The following is a 22,500-nucleotide window of genomic DNA, read 5'->3' as shown; positions in this document are numbered from 1 at the left end:
CTCCGACCATTGTGTCAGTCTATTCAAATCATCCTGGAGTGCTCTAATGTCCTCATTAGAATGAATTGGACGGCCTATTTTGGTATCATCAGCAAATTTGCTAATGTCGCTATTTATTCCCTCATCTATGTCGTTTATGTAAATTGTGAACAACAACGGGCCCAACACTGACCCCTGAGGAACACTGCTTGTGATGTGCCCCCATTCTGATTTCTCCCCATTTATGCAAACTCTCTGCTGTCTATTTGTCAGCCATGCCTCTACCCAGGAAAAAATTTCTCCTCCTATTCCGTGTGCCTTAAGTTTCCTCAATAGCCTCTGGTGTGGAACTCTATCGAAAGCCTTACTGAAGTCCATATACACAATATCATATTCATTACCATGATCTACCTGCTCAACACCTTAGTGAAAAAAGTTAGTAAATTCGTAAGACAAGAACGCCTCTTTGTAAAACCGTGTTGAGAATCATTAATCAATCTGTGCCTGTCAAGATGGCTACGAATTGCTTCGGCAATTATTGATTCCATAAATTTTCCCACTATAGAGGTAAGGCTTATTGGTCTAGAGTTCGAAGCCAAGGACCTGTCTCCTGCCTTGTAAATAGGTATTACATTTGCCATTTTCCACTTATCAGGCACTATGCCAGCTTGCTTTTATATGCATTTGAAAGCTTTACAGCAGTAGCCCAGAACCTAACCTGCTGTATAAGCAGGGCCTGCATGTAACCGAATCAGATCTAGGAAAACCCCATAAAAAAGACCAGGGAAAATGGGGAGGCCTTACTCATCCTCAGGAAACTCATCAAAATCTTGAAACAAACCAAAACCATCTCTATTTTAGTAGCAGGTTTTCCATTATATCAATGATACCAGGAAACAGCTAATAAAATCATAAAAGCCATCCCAGAAAACACCTCAAAGTTACTATTTTAAACCAAACACTTACTAGGTTAGAGTTTGCTCTTCCCATCATGAACTGCGATGGGCAGGTTTTTTTTTTTTTTTAATGCTATTCACACCCACCACACATACTCATTCTCTCATATCTAGGCCAGAATTTACCACTCAGTTTATGTAGATCTACATCAGTAACTCTGGTTCTGATAACCTAGATCCATGTAAGTAACCCTGGCACCAATAGCCTAGATAGGAGACAGTAATAGGGTTAAAATGTAATAATTCTTCGAACATGCTTTATTAAACAATTTGATGAATTGAAAATAATTAACATTTAAAATAAATTGGAAAGCCTTTTGCTAACTTCCCGTGCAGTAAGCAAATCTGCTACTTGCTACTGCTGATTCTGAACACCGTTTCCATATATACTTGCTCATGTAGGTAGAAAATGGTCCTTACCAAAATCCATCAAGCTTGCAGGTTTTCACCTCATTATTTTGAACAGAAGCAAGTCGAAGCAGAAGTGACCCTTTATAAGCATCTTGCTCCACAGCAGTTACCACGTAACGCCCAAAGTTTCCTTGACAAGCATATGAATCTGTACCCAGGCCCTCTTCAATAAGTTTCTTCACTTTCCTATAAAATAAAGAACTTATAAATTACTGCAAAAGTTATATGAATATGCATTACAGTATAAAGTATATTACTTATAAAGAAACTGTATAAAAATGACAAAGATAGCGTCTAATTTAAAAAACTTCAACAAAACTTACTTATTTTCAACATCTAATGGCTCTTTGTCTTGATATTGCTGTTTAAATGGAGACATCTTTTCAAAATCAAGAGCCAAATCATCATTAAATAAATCCTCAAAATTATCTTGCATTTCTGTCCCAGTGGATACTTTGTTCATCCCAAGGTTGTCGTTGGCTGACTTGTCGATAATAAAGCCCTGAGAACAAATGCTACCCTCAAATGGAATGTAAAGTTCAGCTGGGGATCCTGATACATTTTCACACTTCATCTGTGCATGTTTGTCTTCCTCACTCTCTCCTTTCTGATATAAATGGCAAAAAACTCCATTTGTTTCCAAAAATGTTTCTCCTGTTCCTGTACATGGTCCACCTATCTCTTCACTTAAAATTACTTTGTCTAAATCATGTAAATGCTCTCCAGGTATTTCTTTACTATTTTTCCTTAAATCCTTTGTATTTTCTTGAAATTTTATACTGTGTTCTAACATGCTAAAGCTTTTATCTTTCTTTTCATCCTCCATATTAGGCTGAAACTTGGCAGTCTTTTTTTCATCTTGTTCCCTTACCAATGAAGAACAACTATCAAATTTCCCAAGAAGATCCAATTTGCAACTCTTCATTCCCTCATCAATAAACATTCTTCCAGAATCATTGGTTCGTTTACTATCTGGAGAAACACCCGTTCCAGTCACTGCAGGTCTTTTCACCGAAGTTAAATAACTGTTTAATTTTGTTTTTGTTACATTTTCCTTTATAGGTGAAATGTTAGATTTTTCTCTATTTTTTTTAAATAATCTATTTAAAGTGACCTTACCCTTCAGTGATAAAGATCTAGGTTTGATAACTACCGAGTTAGAAGCACAAAAGGATTTATTAGAATGCAAGGAAGTGGAACCTATTTTGTATCTATCACTAATACCAAAATTAGATTTTGAAAACAAACTGTTGTTGGGCACCTTGCAGCTGCTGTATGCCTCTGGAGTTTGGGGGATAATTTCTGGACTCTCTGTGATCTTCTTTAACAAAATAATACTTGGGTTATTCTTCTTTTTAATTTCTGGAGTGCATTCAACAATTTCGGTATCAGAATCAGATGAAAATTCAAGAAAATCTGTATCTTCTTCCATAGGCAGTGTCTTATTATCTGGGACCAGACTGGATTTCTGTGGTAATTTTTTATTATTTTCATTTGTTGAATTTGTTAATGTTATCCTGGAGAAAGACTCCCTGGAACTTTCTGTCTTGAACGATATATCATGAGGCCTGGACAGGCTAGAACTACTTGCATTATTTTCTTGACAACTGACATTACTTGTGAACGTATTACTAACATTTGAATGTTTGTTCTCTCTGCTCAGTGCTGCAGATGCAGAGAAAAATGATGATATCTTCCTCTGACCACAGTTTTTTGCAGACTGGAAAATAGAAAAGGAACATTAAAAGCCACTAGTATATATATAATTCATTACGAAGAAAATTTAATATTTCAGCATACGAAAATGTCAGGGAGGCTACTAACTTTAAGCATCACTCTTAGAAATAAAACTCACAATGGTAGATAAAACAAGTACTGTACAGTACAGTATTTGTCTTGTGGTCCCAAATAATATATTATAGTATCGTTTACAATGAAATTAGATGTGATTTGATCACAGATGATCAAGAAGTTTTTTTATATCTACTATTCCAGCACATGGTATCTCATGATGCAATTTCATGTACAGTAGACTGTCGTTTAACATGATTTTGTCTTGCACGCTTTTATTGCGGCATATTTTTAACACTTCGTAAAATTAGTTTAACACGGCTGCACGAGGGTAAAAAATTTTGAGCGCGTGGTTGCCAGCCGGGCGGGATGATTTGTGGGTTAGTGGGTTACACCACTGTGTCAACGGGAGAGACCTATCGCCATCCCATGCCTCCTTAAGCCACCCACACCACCCTCATCATCAAGTGTTTAATGCTGACGAGACAAGTGTTTTCTGGAAAAAACTGCCAACACGAACTTATATCAGTCAGGAAGAGAAAAGTGCACCGGGCTTCAAGATAGCAAAGGATCACTTCACCTTGCTCCTTTGCAGTAATGCGGCAGGTGATTTCAAGAGTAAGCCCATGGTTATTTACTGCTCTAAGAATCCTCGTGCTTTGAAAGGTGTAGATAAAAACACCTTACCAGTAATTTGGAGGTCAAACCAGTCATCATGGATGACAGAGGAAATATTTATTGACTGGTTTAAGCATCACTTTATTCCTGAAGTCAAATTTTACCTGCACAGCAAGAACCTTGTAGTCAAGGCTCTCTTCATTCTTGATAATTCCTGTACTCTTCCACAAGCTTTGCTAGATGCGACCCCACATGTAAAAGTTGTATTTATACCTCCAAATACAACATCTCTAATACAACCGCTGGATTGGGGAGTTAAGTCATTCAAGTGTAACTACACAAAAATAGTTACGAAAAAACTAGCTGCATCAATGGACTGACCCCAATCTGGCAGTACCAAGCTTCTGGAATAAATTTAACATTGCAGATGCGATCAGCTATGCATGAAGTGCATGGAATGAAGTGCCCCAATCAACATTAACCCTTTGACTGTTTCGGTCGTATATAAACGTCTCACGAGCCACCGTGTTTGACGTACATATACTCAAAAATTCTAGCGGCTTCAAATCAAGCAGGAGAAAGCTGATAAGCCCACATGTGAGAGAATGGGTCTGTGTGATCAGTGTGCACCATATAAAAAAATCCTGCAGCACGCAGTGCATAATGAGAAAAAAAAAACCTACAAACGTTTTTTTGGATTAAAATGCTGACTTTGTGGTGTATTTTCAAATAGTATTTATGGTCGTATTCTAGTTTTCTTGTTCTCATTTAATAGAATGGAAAACATATTATAGAAATAGAGGTGAATTATAGAAATAGAGGTGATTTTGATTGATCTTTTTATGAAAAGAACCTTTAAATGGAGCTCAAAGTAGGGGAAATGTTTAATTTTTGCCAATGTTCAAAAGTAAACAAATGATGTCTTTGTCCAATAAATGTCCAACTAGCCATTCCAATATGCAGTCATGAATGGGTTGATGTTATTTATACAATTATTACAGTATTGCAGTAGTCTGCATAACAGTAAATCTTCCATTTTTTATCTAAATAAAAATTCAAAATAGAAAGCATGAGTAACATCAGCGGAGCCTGGAGACATGACTGATGAACAAAGAAAATGTTATTTTATAGCCAGGAATATCTGCATTGTTCATTCCTGACCCTATTTTGAAATTGACATTTTTTAATTTGCATAAAATTGGCCAAATTGCAAATTTCTGACCATGTTATTGGGTAGTTGACATTGGTAAATGGGCAGTTTCTTGTACTCAGTCGATAGAACAAATGGAGTTCTAAAGAAATAGCTATGAGTTTGCTCAACTGGAACAATGGAATTACCCGAAAATAGGGCTAAAAGTGGGCAAAATTGCCAATTCGTAAATATTGCCGAGGTCACTAACTTTGCGAGAGCGTAATTCCATAAGTTTTTCATCAAATTTCGTTCTTTTGGTGTTATTACCATCGGGAAAAGATTCTCTGTCATTTTATAAGAATTTTTTTTTTTCCAAAAATTTTTCAACACCAGGAGACACCTCAGGATTTGGGGTTTCAACAGTCAAGGGGTTAAATGCTGGCTGGTGAAAGTTATGGCCTTCTGTAGTTAAATCTTTCACTGGTTTTTCCTTGCTTGAGAGTCAGGTTCAGGAAATTGTTCAGTTGGCAAGGAGAGTACCAGGTGATGGTTTTGAAGATATGAATGAAGATGATGTGAATGAGCACGATGATGATTATGACGACGACGACGGCAAGAGTCCAGAGGAAATGTTGGCAGAGCTTGATGAACAGATACAAGGGAGGGAGGTAACAGAAGAAGAACCTGAAGAAAAACAGTTAACAGTGTAGCAGTTAAGTGAGCAGTTCCACATTGCTGCTAAACTAACAGACATTTTCACTGAAGAGGACCCTGACAAATCTAGAAGCAGTGCTCTGAAACTGGGTCTAGACCAGCTGATGATGCCTTACCGTCAGCTGTATAATGCACTGCAGGTTAAAAGAGCCCAGAGATTCATTACAGAATTTATGCACACTCCAATACAACCATCGACTACAGTACCAGAACCTCTACCATCCACAACCAACAACCATCCACCTCAGCCCAGCAGAGCTACACCATCCAAAGCCACTCTCTTCACAATCATCCACAAACACCATTACCCACAATTTAAGGTAAGAAATACTATTATTTCTATTGCATTTGTAGTCTTAAGCAGTAATATATCACAACAATGCACTACAATTACATATTCACTTTTATTTTGTAAGATCTGGAGGTCTAAAAAGTTTTTTTGGCGGCTCCCAGGAACATAACTATTTTTCACAAAAGTTCTTCAGTTTGTCTAACACAGTTTTGTCTAACATGGCATTTTTCAGGAATGTAACTACCATGTTAAACAACTGTCTACTGTAATACACTAATATTTAAATAATAATAATAATGCCCCCACCTTCCTTTCTTTTGGTCCCTGGAACCCTTTCCAATCTGAATCATTTATGTAACATGTATCACATTAAGTACAGTAGTACAATGTACACATTAAAATACATTGGACCCCCGCATAACGATATTAATCCATTCCTGAGAGCTCATTGTTATGTGAAATTATCGTTATGCGAATGAATTTTCCCCATAAGAAATAATGGAAATCAAATTAATCCGTGCAAGACACCCAAAAGTATGAAAAAATTTTACCACATGAAATATACATTTTCCTACACACAAAGAGAAGGATACATGCACAATAGTAGAGCAGTACATGCACAATATATATTGTGCATGTACTACTCTACTAAATGAAGAATAAATGACACCTTTATTGAAGATGCAGCAATAACTGATGAAACACTGTGTCCTGGGAGTGCCTTTTCCTCCTGAGTACTGTAGGTCCTGTTTGGCATTTCCTTCCAGAACAGGCCTTATCACACTGTGTATGCCACTACGTTTCTTAAATCTCTCAAACCAACCTTTGCTGGCTTTAAATTCACCAATATGAGCACTAGTTCCAGGAATTTTTCCCTGTTCACCTGGGTGTTAGTCGACTGGTGTGGGTTGCATCCTGGGAGACAAGATTAAGGACCCCAATGGAAATAAGTTAGACAGTCTTCGATGACACTGACTTTTTTGGGTTATCCTGGGTGGCTAACCCTCTGGGGTTGTTTCTTGGTATTCTCAATAAGCCACACCAACAACGGTGTAAGTAAGTGTAGAGAACCTAGGATAACCCAAAAAAGTCAGACAGATTGACTTATATCCATTGGGGTCCTTTTACCTTATTATAATATAAAGGTTATAATATTTTCTTATTATTCTATAATGAAGATAACATTTTATTATCATACTAAAAAGACTATCTACTACATGAGGTCATTAAGACTATCTACAATACGAAGGTCATTACTAGGAATAAGGTAAAATTTACACTTATGTTAGCTAAAAAAAATAGAAAATCATTCCCCTACCTTTCTGTACCTACATTCATCAGACACCTTTTGGCACTCTTCTTGAACTGGTTCATGCTATGACTGGCTTTGACATGTGCGGGTAGTCTGTTCCATTCCTTTATTGCTGTACAATAAAAGGTGTTTGAAGCCTGGCCAATGACTGTGGGTACTACAAAGTTGTGCTCTCTCCCCCTAGTACTATGACTGCTTTGGTTCCCAACCTTGACAAAATTGACAGCAAGATATTCTGGACACTGTTTGTGAGCAATTTTATAAACATGATTTAGCTTCAGTTGTTTTACTCTGTCTTCAACATTCAGCATATCCAACTGCTGTAATTCATCCTGGCCTACATGTTCTCTTGGTCCCAGCCCCAAGATGAATCTTACTATTTTGTTCTGGGTGATTTGCAGTCTATCTTTCAGTTTTTTTGTCAAGGCAGAGTACCATGAAGAGCAAGCGTAATCCACATGGCATTGTATAAGGGCTAGACATAGGGTCCTGCGAGCCTCAGTAGGTAGACACTGTGCTTGTCTGTACAGGAACTTCAGTCTGGCATTCGCTTTCTTTACTACACTGTTCCCTATCAATTCTCCTGACATGCATGGGTCAAAGGGGATTCCCAGATATTTTACTGAAGAAACCAAAGTGATGGGCGCCCCATTACGCTGAACATTAAAATTATTTACCCTTCTCAGTTTATGTTTCGTGCCAAAGAGAATGGCTTCAGTTTTCCCAAGGTGTAATGATAGTTTGTTGTCTACTAACCATTTGCTGCATGACTCCAGTTCCAGTGTTAAAACATTAGCTATATCTTGTGGATCTTTACCTGACACTAACAGGGCACTGTCATCTGCATACAGTAGGAGTTTGCACTTGACACTGATAGGCATGTCATTGACATAACATAAGAATAGTAAGGGACCCAGAATACTACCTTGGGGAACTCCACATGTTATCGGCAGGGGTTGTGATTCCGTTTTGTTGATTTTGACTATTTGTCTCCTGTTGCTAAGATAGGACTTAAACCAGTCTACAGAACCTATACGGTGCTACAGCAGCAGCAGCAGCTGACAATGCTACAGCAGCAGCTGACAGTGCTACAGCAGCAGCAGATGGTGCTACAGCAGCAGCAGATGGTGCTACAGCAGCAGCTGACGGTGGTACAACAGCAGCAGCAGCAGCTGACAGTGCTACAGCAGCAGCAGCAGCAGCTGACAGTGCTACAGTAGCAGCAGCAGACAGTGCTACAGCAGCAGCAGACAGTGCTACAGCAGCAGCAGACGGTGCTACAGCAGCAGCAGATGGTACTACAGCAGCAGCAGATGGTACTACAGCAGCAGCAGCAGCAGCAGCTGATGGTGGTACAGCAGCAGCTGATGGTGCTACAGCAGCAGCAGCAGCTGACAGTGCAGCAGCAGCAGCTGACAGTGCAGCAGCAGCAGCAGATGGTGCTACAGCAGCAGCAGACAGTACTACAGCAGCAGCAGCAGCTGATGGTGGTACAGCAGCAGCAGCTGACGGTGCTACAGCAGCAGCAGCAGCTGACAGTGCAGCAGCAGCAGATGGTGCTACAGCAGCAGCAGATGGTACTACAGCAGCAGCAGATGGTACTACAGCAGCAGCAGCAGCTGACAGTGCTACAGCAGCAGCAGACGGTGCTACAGCAGCAGCAGACGGTACTACAGCAGCAGCAGCAGCTGACGGTGGTACAGCAGCAGCAGCAGACGGTGCTACAGCAGCAGCAGCTGATGGTGCTACAGCAGCAGCTGACAGTGCTACAGCAGCAGCAGCAGCTGACAGTGCTACAGCAGCAGCAGCAGCAGCAGCAGCAGCAGCAGTTGGCCATGGTACCACAGTATTTCGATAATATTTCTCACCCTTTTTACCACAGGGTTGGCACTAGAAGCTTTCTTGGGGCCCATGGTCACTTATTTTGCAGATAAAATCACCAAAAACACTGTAATAATACGAAATGTTCCGATTGTATGCTTGGATGTTACCGTGGAGGCTGGCTGGTAAACAATGCCACCGGCGGAACATGTGAGGCTGGCTCAGGCTGCACATTAGACGCGTCTCGGACGAATAGCGTTGAGCGGGTTTTTTAGCGGTATGCGAGGCAAAATCTTAGCGATAAAATGTATCAGTAAGCGGATTTAACATTATGTGATGCCAACAGTATGCGGGGGTCCACTGTATTTGTAAAGAAAAATACTGGAAGCACACAAATTCAAAAGGATTTAATCTGGGAAGCAGCAAATTTGAATAATCTCTCCAAATTACAGTAATTACAACAGAAATCTTGTTAATTTAAATGGAATAAATTAATCGGATTTCTGTGAGAGCAAACAAACACGGAATACGTATATGAATGCTGCTCTGGTTTCTTGCTGTCCACATGGCACACAAATCAACCATGCAGTGTTCCTTGCCTATTGACCCAGCTTGTCAAGTGTTTACTAGCTGTGCTGCTATTGCAGGATTTTTTAATTTATGTATTTGCTGTACATAAATTACCAATTATGACAGCATGGTTACCATGGATTATAATCTCAAGAGAATTATGGTACTCAGGGCTGGCTAAAGAAGTGATGAGGGCTGACCAAAGAACTGCTGGGGGATGAGGGGTGACCAGAGAACTGCCGGAGGCAGACCAGATAATTGTCGGGGGGAGGGGGAGGCAGACAACTGCACTGGACCAGATAACCACCTGGGGGACTAGGTAACTGCCAGGAGGACCAGATAGCTGCTGAGGGGACCAGATAGCTGCCGGGGGGACCAGACAGTTGCTGGGGGGACCAGATAACTGCTGGGGGCATACCAGATAACTGCCGGGGGGGGGGGGGAGATAACCGCCACAGGGGACCAGATAATTGCCGGGGGGGTTAAGGTTGACCAGAGAACTACCAGGGGATGATGAAGAGAGAACTGTCAGGGGGGATGACCAGAGAACTGCCAGGAGGGGGGGGGACCAGAGATTTGCCAGGGAAGTGGGTGGGGGTGACCAGAGGACTGCCGGGGATGTGAAGTGGTTTGTTAACCCGTAAACGGTCCAAACATATATATGTTCACTACCCCAGGGCCCCGAATACTTTGAAAAATAAAAAAATCATTTTTTCAATGAAAATAAAAAGCACATTTTTCTAAGTGTTATAGGATTAAAATAAAAAAATTAGGGTCAGTACTTACTGAGATATGAGGCTGCAAAGTTGGCACTTAATGCTCACCTGACGGCAACATAAGAGTCCTGCTGTTTGCAGAAGTGTTGCTGATATACCATTTTTTCTCATTTTATATTATTTTATGTAATTTTTATGTTCTGATAATTACAATTTATTGTAGCTCTTGTCATTTCATAACCAATTTTTGTTCTGGCACTAATATTAGGTACTAAAATTGTACTCAAATTGTCACAAACACATTGACAGGTGGACATTTACACCAGCCTTGGTCATTTACTATTGTCTAGAAATATATACAAAGTATTTATAGGTCCCAGCAATGTTTTGGATACACGGGAGTATAGAAGAAGGAAGGAAGAAGAGGAAGAAGGAAGAAATTCCCTTGAAGCAATGTGTAAGACAAGTGTTCAGTGACAAGCATCCAGGAGGGCAGTGATAAGATCAGATATGAGATGACATTTGATGGGCTCCAGCAAGTTTGCAGAGATAAGAGGAGATAAGCCATGACATTTGATGGGAGCTAGCGAGGGTGCAGAGATAAGGGATGACATTTGATGAGCTCTTATCTCTGATTATCTCTGTCTTATTTCTCTGTCTGCTTGTCTCTTTCCATCTCTCTGCTTGTCTCTGTCCATCTCAGGGAGAGCCACTGTGAACCAACAGGTATTCTTATGCATTATATCTACAAGCACAGTATAACACTTTGGATTTTTTAGGTTATCCTAGGTAATTTACACTATGTATAACTGTATTTGTGTGTACCTGTGAGACAGATAGACAGACCCTAAACTTGGGGTTAACATCACGTTCCTCTTAAAAGGGGAGTGTTAATATGACATTACATCAGTGAATCCTTGGTGTTTGCCCCACTGTTTGTTCTAGCTGGCACTCAATATAACTGGAGCTCCCACACTTTACTAAGTGGTCCCAGATTTTTTTAATATGGTGCACACCGAGTGTTAAGACCCAATCTATGCTGACCAGGCATCTCAGGCCAATCGTGCCAAATTTGGAGGCAGGAAAATAAAACATATACTATTTACGTTTGGGGCACTAGCGGTACGGACCATTTATGGGTTAAGGACAGCAGACAAGGCACAAGCTATCCACAACAAACCGTCCACAGAAAAGCCCTCTCAGCAGTTCATAGTGCTCCCATATGGTGATGTTGCCACAAATACTCACTGCGCACTTGCTAAGAGTAACATAGATGTTTCTACCATAAACACATCATCTATCAAAGACCTCACTATGAAACACAGCTGCACACCTCTATCTTCCACAGCAGGCGTCTACACCATCCCTGTGGATTCTGTCCCAAGAAATATGTAGGCAAAACAGGCAGAGAACTTGCGGTCTGTCTGAACGAGCATCGAAATGCCAGTAACAGAGATAACTAGATGACTTAAGGTACGCCTGTGTCCTCCACAGAGGCATCACAGGGCATTTGATGAACTGCGGTGAGGCACAACTTGTTCTCACCAAACAAGACCTTAGACGCCGACGGTGTCTACAATCCTCGCTAATCGTCATCACCGACATACCAGAATGTAACATTAGAAACCACAAAATTTCTACAACATTAGCATACATAATATTCAACCTGGCAAAGCACCACCCACCCAGCAACACAGGAGTCACATGATCTTATCGTTTACCCGTCCTCATCCCACCATGGCATTCTTCAGGTCACCATGCGTCACTCACACTTCACTCTGCCTATACATATACACGTACTGTCTTTTAACCTCTGTATTTTAGAAGTGATCAAGGTCTCAGAATCAAAACGTTTTCTAATAAATATGTCTTAGTGTTTGTTTACGTGTTTTTTTTAAACCACGATAAGCACTAACCGTGTCCCTTAGCTCGATTGCTAGCACACTCAACTCACACATCGAGGTCCGGGGTTCGAATCTCCTCCAGTACAGCTGGAAAACATTAGGGGCATGTTTCCGCAAGACACCTGCTGTCCCTGCTCACCCATCAGTATAAAATGGGTACCTGGGTGTTAGTCGACTGGTGTGGGTCGCATCCTGGGACAAAAACTGACCTAATCTGCCCGAAATGCTCAGCATAACAAGCGGCTTTCTGTATAGTAGTATGTCATTGATGTCAGTTAGGACTGTATACCTTGTACATGTACTTGTAGTAAATAAAGTTATTATTACTATTAGCCTCAAAGGGATAATCTAGGAGAGGGGGTAGAAGGAAGGTGGTGTAGGGTTTGTCCCATGAAGGATTGGAGGGAGGAGGGAAAAATGAGGCTTTGATTACTAAGGGTTTGAACATCCAATAGGCCTGTGTGAGTGAATTACATCAGAGTGAGTGGTTTTGTAATCTGAAGTGCTGTTGGAGTATGAGCAAGGTAACATTAACGAAGTGATTCAGGGAAACTCTTCAGATGGACCCAAGTCCTGGAGGTGGGAAATGCAGTGCCTGCACTATGAAGCAGGGGTTAGGATTAGATAGATCAGCAGGCCATCTAAACTGATGTCTGCAAGCTTCTGACAAGACAGTGATGGAATGAATAACTGTGAATGTGCTTCCCTTTTTTTTTTTTTTGAGTCATTAACTCAGTGTAAGACTTGCTAATAAAACAAAGTCAGGTAGTAGAGCTAATTTCCAATGGAATTCTTTGGTCCTCCTCCAGAATGTTACCCACAACAGCCAACTAACACTCAAATATCTGTGAATGTACACCTGCAATTTATTTCCAGGTCCCACTTCAAGATTATTTTTTGAGCAAAATTCTCCAAAATTAAATTGGTTGTGAATTCGAGACAGTTTTATTTAAGCAAATGCATAAAATCTAATGCAACTCAATCAAACCTAATGCAACCCAACCTAACCTAGCCCATCCAACCCAAACCTAGCATCAGGGTTAGGATGGAAAGTTGCCAAATATTTTTGCTGGCACCAACACTCAATTTTAGGCAAATACTGATAACAATTTCATCAAAATTAGCAGATACCCACCTGTACCAGTAAAATTAGCTGATACCCACCAATGCAGACACTTTGGCACATGCCAATGTTAGGTTAAGGGGTATGGCATCGAGGAAGCAGTGAAATAGTGTAGTGCTGTGGTGGTGAAGGTGCAGTGACCCAATGCTGGGTCTGTGACTGCATTCCTAAATGTTATATAAAGACTAATATCTCAATAAATAACAATCTGCACAACTAGTCCTAGAGGGACTAGTACCGAACTTGCACACGAAAATCACCCACTACGAAAGCAAAAGACTTGGCAGACGATGCACCATCCCCCCAATGAAAAGCAGGGGTGTCACTAGCACGTTAAGAGACCATACAATAAGTGTCAGGGGCCCGAGACTGTTCAACTGCCTCCCAGCACACATAAGGGGGATTACCAACAGACCCCTGGCAGTCTTCAAGCTGGCACTGGACAAGCACCTAAAGTCAGTTCCGGATCAGCCGGGCTGTGGCTCGTATGTTGGTTTGCGTGCAGCCAGCAGCAACAGCCTGGTTGATCAGGCTCTGATCCACCAGGAGGCCTGGTCTCAGACCGGGCCGCGGGGGCGTTGACCCCCGGAACTCTCTCCAGGTAAACTCCAGGTAAACTCCCATGGCATGACTAGGCAATATTGTCATTTATATGAAATACTAATGGGGTTCTATATAAGTTTATTCAGATACAGGTACACATAAGTACAAGTACCATACATAGTAATATATGTGTAAATTACCTAGGATAACCCCCAATAAATGTCAAAGTGATTTACTTACAAATTGTGGCTAAGATTTCAATAAATAACAATTTGCACAACAGATAACCGAGTTTCCTGGGTTACAGATATCATTGTTGGTCAGTATACTGAGTAATGTTAATGGGGTTCTGGCTTGGGAATAAAGTACATATTGGCCAAAGTATGTACTACTGCAAGATGAACAGTGGCAGTGTCAGGAAATATGCCCATAGTCTTGCCCTCCCCCCCCCCCAACACTGAACCAGGTCCTTTTATTTGTGTGTCATTTAACTTTTTAATGTTTTTGCATTCATAAAATACTTTTTTTTACAATTGTCTTGAGGGTTCACAATGCTTTGAGTACATAAAAGTAGTATATTATGTATAATTAACTTAGGAAACTACAATATTCAAACAATGTGACTTATTCTCACTGGGGTCCCTGAACAAAGGCTCAGTACAGTTACACTACATTGTACTTACCAGGCCCGGTGGTCTGGTGGCTAAAGCTCCTGCTTCACACACGGAGGGCCCAGGTTTGATTCCCGGCGGGTGGAAACATTCCGACATGTTTCCTTACACCTGCCTTGTTCACCTAGCAGTAAATGATCCTAGCTGCAAATGATCCAATTAACATTATGCTAAATGGTTCATCAGTCACAAGACTCAGAGGGAAAATTCCTAGGTATCCACCTTGACAGTAGCCTTAAGTTCCGGACACACATACAACAAATCACCAAGAAAATCTCCAAGACTGTAGGCATACTATCAAAGATAAGGTACTACGTTCCACAATCAGCTCTCCTGGCACTGTACCATTCACTCATATACCCTTATCTTACATATGGAATTTGTGCATGGGGATCAACAACATCCAATCACCTAAAACCCCTAATAACCCAGCAAAAGGCAGCAGTAAGAATGATAAATTCCCAGTCCTGCCAGCATACTCCACCAATTTTCAAAAGTCTGAATCTGCTCACCATTAAGAACATCCATACTTATTCATGTGCCTACTACATACACAGAACAATACACACAAATATAAACCCCCCCACTCAAACTTTTCCTCACCAACCTAAACAGGACACATGACCACAACACAAGACACAGATCTCTTTTTGATATACCTCATGTCCATATCACACTGTAAAAACTCTATGCACATAAAGGGCCCCAAAATATGGAATTCATTACCAGGAGATATTAAAGTAACCCAGTCTGAAAATCAATTTAAGACTCTTCTCAAAAGCCACTTAATCACCCTAGACTAAATGCTAAATACTAAGTACACATTTACTCACCTATGTACTCCCACATCATAACTGAAACAATCACATTGAACCTTTTATCCATTGTTGACAGGAATATAATTGAATCATTGTTTTTCACAAAAGCATTTTAGAATATAAATACGTATATCTTTGTATTATACAAATTTTGATTCATTTATAATTAATATTCTACTGTACAACTATGAAATAATTACTTTCCTACTGTACAACTATGATATACTACTCCTTAGTATTAAGTAGAATGTAAGCCAATAATGTTAAGTTGGCCCATAATGCCTAGGCATAATAGAGGCCCTCTTTGCATTGCAACCCACTATTGTATAAACACAATCTCAATGTACTGTTTGCAGAGACATTAAATAAATAAATAAATATGTACCTGGGTGCTAGTCGACTAGTGTGGGTTGCATCCTGGGGGACAAGATTGAGGACCACAATGGAAATTAGTTAGACAGTCCTCGATGATGCACTGACTTTCTTGGGTTATCCTGGGTGGCTAACCCTCCGCCGTTAAAAATCCAAACGAAATCTTATCTTAATATATGCCAGTTATATAATTTCACTTGTGCTTGTTTATTACACTACACTTGTTAATAAAGGGTAATCGGAAAGTACTTGTTTATTACATTATTTACTGGGAAGCACTTAAACCGTATGGGCCATTCAGTGCCTGAAGAAAGAAAGGCAGTCAAGGACCCCAATGGAAATAAGTAATTTTGACTTTTTTGGGTTATCCTAGGTAATTTACACCATGTATGATAATTGTACTTATGTGTACCTGTGCTTAAATAAACTTACTTTCATCTAAGACGGGTAGCTCCAATTCATTTGATCAAGAGCCCTTCACCATCGAGGGTACGTCACCTTGATGGGTGTTCCACTGACTAAATTTATTGGGTTAACCCGAATGGCCAATCCTCCAGGTTAAAACTCTGAACAAATCTTATTTTTATCTTAATTGAACAAATTACTTACCAATGGCTTGCAGCTCTTCTTACCCATGTTACTTCCGTCACAAGGACAAGAATACGTATTTCTTAGCACTTGCAGAGAGGTTTATAATTCCTCTCGTTTATTACACCTGTAGTTTACATGAGTCCACCAGCTGTCTGCTCTCCTTGCTGCCACAATTATATTCTTATTAATTGTAAATCCACAAATATTTGTGATAATGGCGGGAATGTCATGTAGGAATGAGAAACCTTGAAACAAATTAATATAATTTAAATCTATTTTTCCACAAATAGCATATAGTTCAAATTATTTTAGCTATATAAATAAAATTAATGTAATTAAAAATTCAACGGAAAGCTGCTTAGGAATAATTATTCATATTTTTTCCATTCCTATAATAAATGAAAAAATTAAGAGAATGACACTCTTCGTCTATTGGCTAAACTCGTGTATGAACAAAGTTTAAGCCAATGAGTGTGTAGTTTTATACAGAAAATATAGAATAAACAATGTCACATCAATAATAATAATAATAATAATAATAATAATAATAATAATAATAATAATAATAATAATAATAATAATAATAATAATAATAATAATAATAATAATAATAGTTTATTAAGACATGATACATAGTTGTACAAGGTATTATATTAGTTGAGTGCATATGTCAAAAGCCCCTTGTATGCAGAGCACTATGGGCAGGCTTAAAATTAAAATTATATACATAGTAATATAATAATATCTTTATTTACTACAAGTCCATGTACAAGGTACCCCTGTGGCCTGGTGGCTAAAGCTCTCGCTTCACACACACGGAGTGCCCGGGTTCGATTCCCGGCAGGGTGGAAACATTTCGGCGTGTTGCCTGGCACCTGTTGTCATGTTCACCTAGCAGTAAAGATGTACCTGGGTGTTAGTCGACTGGTGTGGGTCGCATCCTGGGGGACAAGATTGAGGACCCCAATTGGAAATAAGTTAGACAGTCCTCGGTTTACAATGATTCTAAACTTCGAACATTGAAACGTACTGCTCGCAGACTAGGCCTAGCCTATAGAAACCATCGTACCCCTGAAATGCTGAGCCTCTTCCAAACTGCCCTTGCTGCTGCCAGAGAGCGTATGACAGAGCTGCGGCAAACAGACTGGGAACAATTTGTCAATGGTCTCAATGCTCACTCCCCACTTAGCCGGGCATGGAGGGACATAAATAGAATTAAGGGTAACAGAACTGGGCAGATCGCGCACCCTCATCCCTTGCATAGGGCGAATGAGTTAGTCAGTGCTTGGGCTGCTACATCTAGCTATGACAGTCTTCCCAGTACCACACAGGCGAAATTAATGGACAAATATGATGCAAGGGAGAGACTTGTTTGCTTTATGCTCAGCAAGGCAGATGACTGCAACATTCCTTTCACTAATTATGAACTTGATGCAGCACTAACTAAGGGAAACTCCACGTCGCCTGGTGAGGATGGTATTACTTACAACATACTCAGATTGCTGTGTCGAGTACCAGGTAATCCTTTACTTGAATTATATAACATGAGTTATGTCACTGGGGAGCTCCCTAAATCATAGACCAATAGCCTCATTATTCCCATTCCGAAGCCCAATCAACAAAACTCATTTCGCCCAATATCCCTTACTAGCTGCTTGTGTAAAACATTCGAAAGGATGATTCTTAATCGTCTTATGCACAGAATTAAGCAATTATTGTCTCCCCGGTTGCATGGCTTCATGCATGGAAGGAGTGTGCATCATTGCATTACCACCTTTCTCACTCTGCACACTGACAGCTCATACACTACCTTCCTTGACCTTAAATCCGCTTTTGATGTAGCCAACAGACATGTAATCATTAGTGAACTTGCCAGAATGGATGTTGGAGGATGGCTTCTCCGCTGGATTAAAGGTTACCTGTCCAACAGAAAGTCGTCTGTGTTGTTCCAGGGACATAGAAGTGTAACTAAAGATTTTGAATTAGGAACCCCACAGGGAGGTGTGCTTAGTCCCACCCTTTTCAACATTTTGATTAATGCCTTACTTAATGCCATGCCTAGCCAGCCCCATCATTATATGGTTAGTTTTGCTGATGACATAATGATTCACACCACCGGATTCTCCAACACCCAAAACATTCTAAATCATGTACTAGCCTCGTGTCAGGACCTGGGGTTAATAATTTCAGGGGATAAAACAAAGATACTCAACAGACGTCCTCCTCGGCAGAGAGGCACAGTTCGTCAGATCCAGTTGCATGATGGGTCTCTTCTAGAATATGTAAGCAGATACAGGTATCTAGGCTTTGAGGTTCCACTACTTGGACCTGTTGTAACGAGACTTTGTCGCCAGTACAAAGAAAGGCTGAGAGCACTTAGAGTTGTGGCTGGGTTTCACCCCAGGTATGGTGCTAATGTTAAAATTGTGAAAATGATGTATCATGCTTATATTAGATCATTGGTTGATTATGCGGCGCCACTACTTGCACTCGTGTCTGATTGGAAGTTGGAGGGCTGGAAAAACTGCAAAACGAAGCAATGAAGATCATCCTAGGATGCCCTCGTACTGCCAAAATTTTAAATATGCGGAAAGAACTTAATATTCCAAGCATTAGAGATCGTGTTACTGAAAGAAATATCCTTATTGGGGTCAATATGCTTAGGCTAGCCCATTCAAACCCCTGCACAGAAGCCCTCCAAACTTTCCTCAGCACTGGTGAACATCCTTCCAGATGGATCGAAAAAAACTGGAACCGACCTCCGCATGATCTATATCAAGTTAGACAACAGAGACATTTCCCTGCTCCATGGGATATTACCCCATTCCAAACTACCATTCCTCCATTTCCCCCCAAAACTCTACTTAAATCACAACCAAAGCTTCGTCTTGAAGCCAAACATGATGCCTTAAGCTGTATTGATAACTTAGTCACACAGAACACTCTTTCACAAATTATTTACGTCGATGGTTCTGTTCACCAGTCCACTGGTGCAGCTGGTAGTGCTGCTGTTGTCACACAGAGTGATGGCTCTCATAAAGAAATTGGAGCACGCATCAATAACTGGGCCTCTACCCTTCAAACAGAACTGTTTGCCATACTCCTTGCACTCAAATGTGTCCATGTATCTAAGGTTGACACTTAATTGTAACTGATTCTCTGTCATCCATAAATGCTCTCAACTCATTAAGTATAAATTGTGGCATGCTTGTGTCAGAAGCCAGACATAGATATGGTAAGATTGTGGACAGTGGACTCAGAGTGCACATGCTGTGGATTCCATCTCACATTGGTCTTCAGATGCATGATAGAACTGATAAATTGGCTAAGCTGTATGCTTTCAAAGAGGGGGTAGATTACAATCTTGGGTTGTCAGTTAGCAGTTTGAGAACAATAATACGAAAAGAACTTCAAATGAACTTTATTGACTTAAGACTTAGGGAGATTGACACAAGTCAGTCCATCTATCATCATTCCATCATGCAGGAGGAGCCACATGTCTATGGTGCATCCAACAAGATAAGCAGACTCTTGGATGTCACTACTGCCCGGCTCCGGCTGGGTTACAAGTATCTTTGGCAGGTTAAATCACCACCACCAGATGTAGACCAAACGAAATGTAAACTTTGCCAGATGGACTATTGTCACATATTGCGTCATTATGTACTGGAGTGTGATCAAATTAATGAATTTAGAAACAACTCACTCAGAAATGTTCAAGAAATGGCAAAGTATTTTATCCACAGTGGTATATTGCAGACCATTCTGGAGAAATACCCTGACTTTGCTAGCTGTAAATAAAGCATTACCACATGTGTGCATGTGTTAGTTACCATTTTGTCCTAGGCACATGTCGATTAGACACTAGGCCTGTGTGTACTCACCTATTTGTGGTTGCAGGGGTCGAGTCACAGCTCCTGGCCCCGCCTCTTCGCTGATTGCTACTAGGTCCTCTCTCTCCCTGCCCCATGAGCTCTATCATACCTCGCCTTAAAACTATGTATGGTTCCTGCCTCCACCACATCACTTTCTAGGCTATTCCATGGCCTGACTACTCTATGACTGAAGAAATACTTCCTAACATCCCTTTGATTCATCTGAGTCTTCAACTTCCAATTGTGACCTCTTGTGAGTGTGTGTGTGTGTGTGTGTGTGTGTGTGTGTGTGTGTGTGTGTGTGTGTGTGTGTGTGTGTGTGTGTGTGTGTGTGTGTGTGTGTGTGTGTACTCACTCACCTATTTGTACTCACCTATTTGTGGTTGCAGGGGTCGAGTCCTAGCTCCTGGCCCCGCCTCTTCACCGGTTGCTACTAGGCCCTCTCTCTCCCCGCTCCATGAGCTTTATCAAACCTCGTCTTAAAACTGTGTATGGTTCCTGCCTCCACTACGTCATTTTCTAGGCTATTCCACTGCCTTACAACTCTATGACTGAAGAAATACTTCCTACTATCTCTCTGACTCATTTGTGTCTTCAACTTCCAATTGTGGCCTCTTGTTTCTGTGTCCCCTCCCTGGAACATCCTGTCTTTGTCCACCTTGTCTATTCCACGCAGTATTTTATATGTCGTTATCATGTCTCCCCTGCCCCTCCTGTCCTCCAGTGTCGTCAGGCCGATTTCCCTTAATCTTTCTTCATAGGACATTCCCCTTAGCTCTGGAACTAACCTTGTCGCAAACCTTTGTACTTTCTCTAGTTTCTTGACGTGCTTTATCAAGTGCGGGTTCCAAACAGGTGCTGCATACTCCAGTATGGGCCTGACATACACGGTGTACAGTGTCTTGAATGATTCCTTACTAAGGTATCGGAATGCTGTTCTCAGGTTTGCCAGGCGTCCATATGCTGCAGCAGTTATCTGATTGATGTGTGCTTCCGGAGACATGCTCGGTGTTATACTCACCCCAAGATCTTTCTCCTTGAGTGAGGTTTGCAGTCTTTGGCCACCTAGCCTATACTCTGTCTGTGGTCTTCTGTGCCCTTCCCCTATCTTCATGACTTTGCATTTGGCAGGATTAAATTCGAGAAGCCATTTGCTGGACCAGGTGTCCAGTCTGTCCAGGTCTCTTTGAAGTCCTGCCTGGTCCTCATCAGATTTAATTCTCCTCATTAACTTCACATCATCTGCAAACAGGGACACTTCTGAGTCTAACCCTTCCGTCATGTCGTTCACATATACCAAAAATAGCACTGGTCCTAGGACCGACCCCTGTGGGACCCCGCTCGTCACAGGTGCCCACTGTGATACATCATTACGTACCATGACTCGTTGTTGCCTCCCTGTCAGGTATTCTCTGATCCATTGCAGTGCCCTTCCTGTTATATGCGCCTGATGCTCTAGCTTCTGCACTAATCTCTTGTGAGGAACTGTGTCAAAGGCCTTCTTGCAGTCCAAGAAGATGCAATCAACCCACCCCTCTCTCTCTTGTCTTACTTCTGTTATTTTATCATAAAATTCCAGAAGGTTTGTGACACAGGATTTGCCTTCCGTGAATCCGTGCTGGTTGGCATTTATACTCCTGTTCCGTTCCAGGTGCTCCACCACTCTCCTCCTGATAATCTTCTCCATAATTTTGCATACTATACACGTCAATGACACAGGTCTATAGTTTAGTGCCTCTTTTCTGTCTCCTTTTTTAAAAATGGGAACTACATTTGCCGTCTTCCATACCTCAGGTAGTTGCCCAGTTTCCAGGGATGTGTTGAAGATTGTGGTAAGTGGCACGCACAACATATCTGCTCCCTCTCTAAGGACCCACGGGGAGATGTTGTCCGGTCCCATTGCCTTTGAGGTATCGATGTCCCTTAGCAGTTTCTTCACCTCCTCCTCATCTGTATGTATGTCGTCCAACACTTGTTGGTGTATTCCTTGCTGGTGTCCCCATCTGGTCTGTCCCCCCAGAGTCCTTCCTGTCTCTACTGTAAATACTTCCTTAAATCTCGTGTTGAGCTCCTCACATACCTCTTGATCGTTTCTTGTGAGTTCTCCACCTTCTTTCCTCAGCCTTATCACCTGGTCCTTGACTGATGTCTTCCTCCTAATGTGGCTATACAGCAGTTTCGGGTCAGATTTGACTTTCGATGCTATGTCGTTTTCATACTGTCGCTGGGCCTCCCTCCTTATCTGTGCATACTCGTTTCTGGCTCTTCTACTAATCTCCTTGTTTTCCTGG

The 22,500-nt window shown here is 41.1% G+C and overlaps 1 protein-coding gene across 3 annotated transcripts in view; it reads right to left on the bottom strand.

The window, feature by feature from the left end:
- Positions 1-16,550, bottom strand: part of Dna2 (DNA replication helicase/nuclease 2) — a 170,116-nt gene extending 153,566 nt beyond the window's left edge. For all 3 annotated transcript variants that reach the window (XM_070096355.1, XM_070096356.1, XM_070096358.1), the window contains exons 1-3: positions 16,353-16,550; positions 1,670-3,066; positions 1,356-1,532 (exon numbers count right to left, since the gene is read on the bottom strand). In XM_070096355.1, the coding sequence (XP_069952456.1) occupies positions 1,356-1,532; positions 1,670-3,066; positions 16,353-16,379 (1,601 nt within the window). In that variant the 5' untranslated portion in view covers positions 16,380-16,550. The remainder of the gene's footprint in view (positions 1-1,355; positions 1,533-1,669; positions 3,067-16,352) is intronic.
- Positions 16,551-22,500: the final 5,950 nt, after the last annotated feature.

Source organism: Cherax quadricarinatus, chromosome 53 (genome assembly GCF_038502225.1).
Source record: "Cherax quadricarinatus isolate ZL_2023a chromosome 53, ASM3850222v1, whole genome shotgun sequence".
Classification (NCBI taxonomy): domain Eukaryota; kingdom Metazoa; phylum Arthropoda; class Malacostraca; order Decapoda; family Parastacidae; genus Cherax; species Cherax quadricarinatus.
This window is presented reverse-complemented; position numbering and strand designations above follow the sequence as displayed.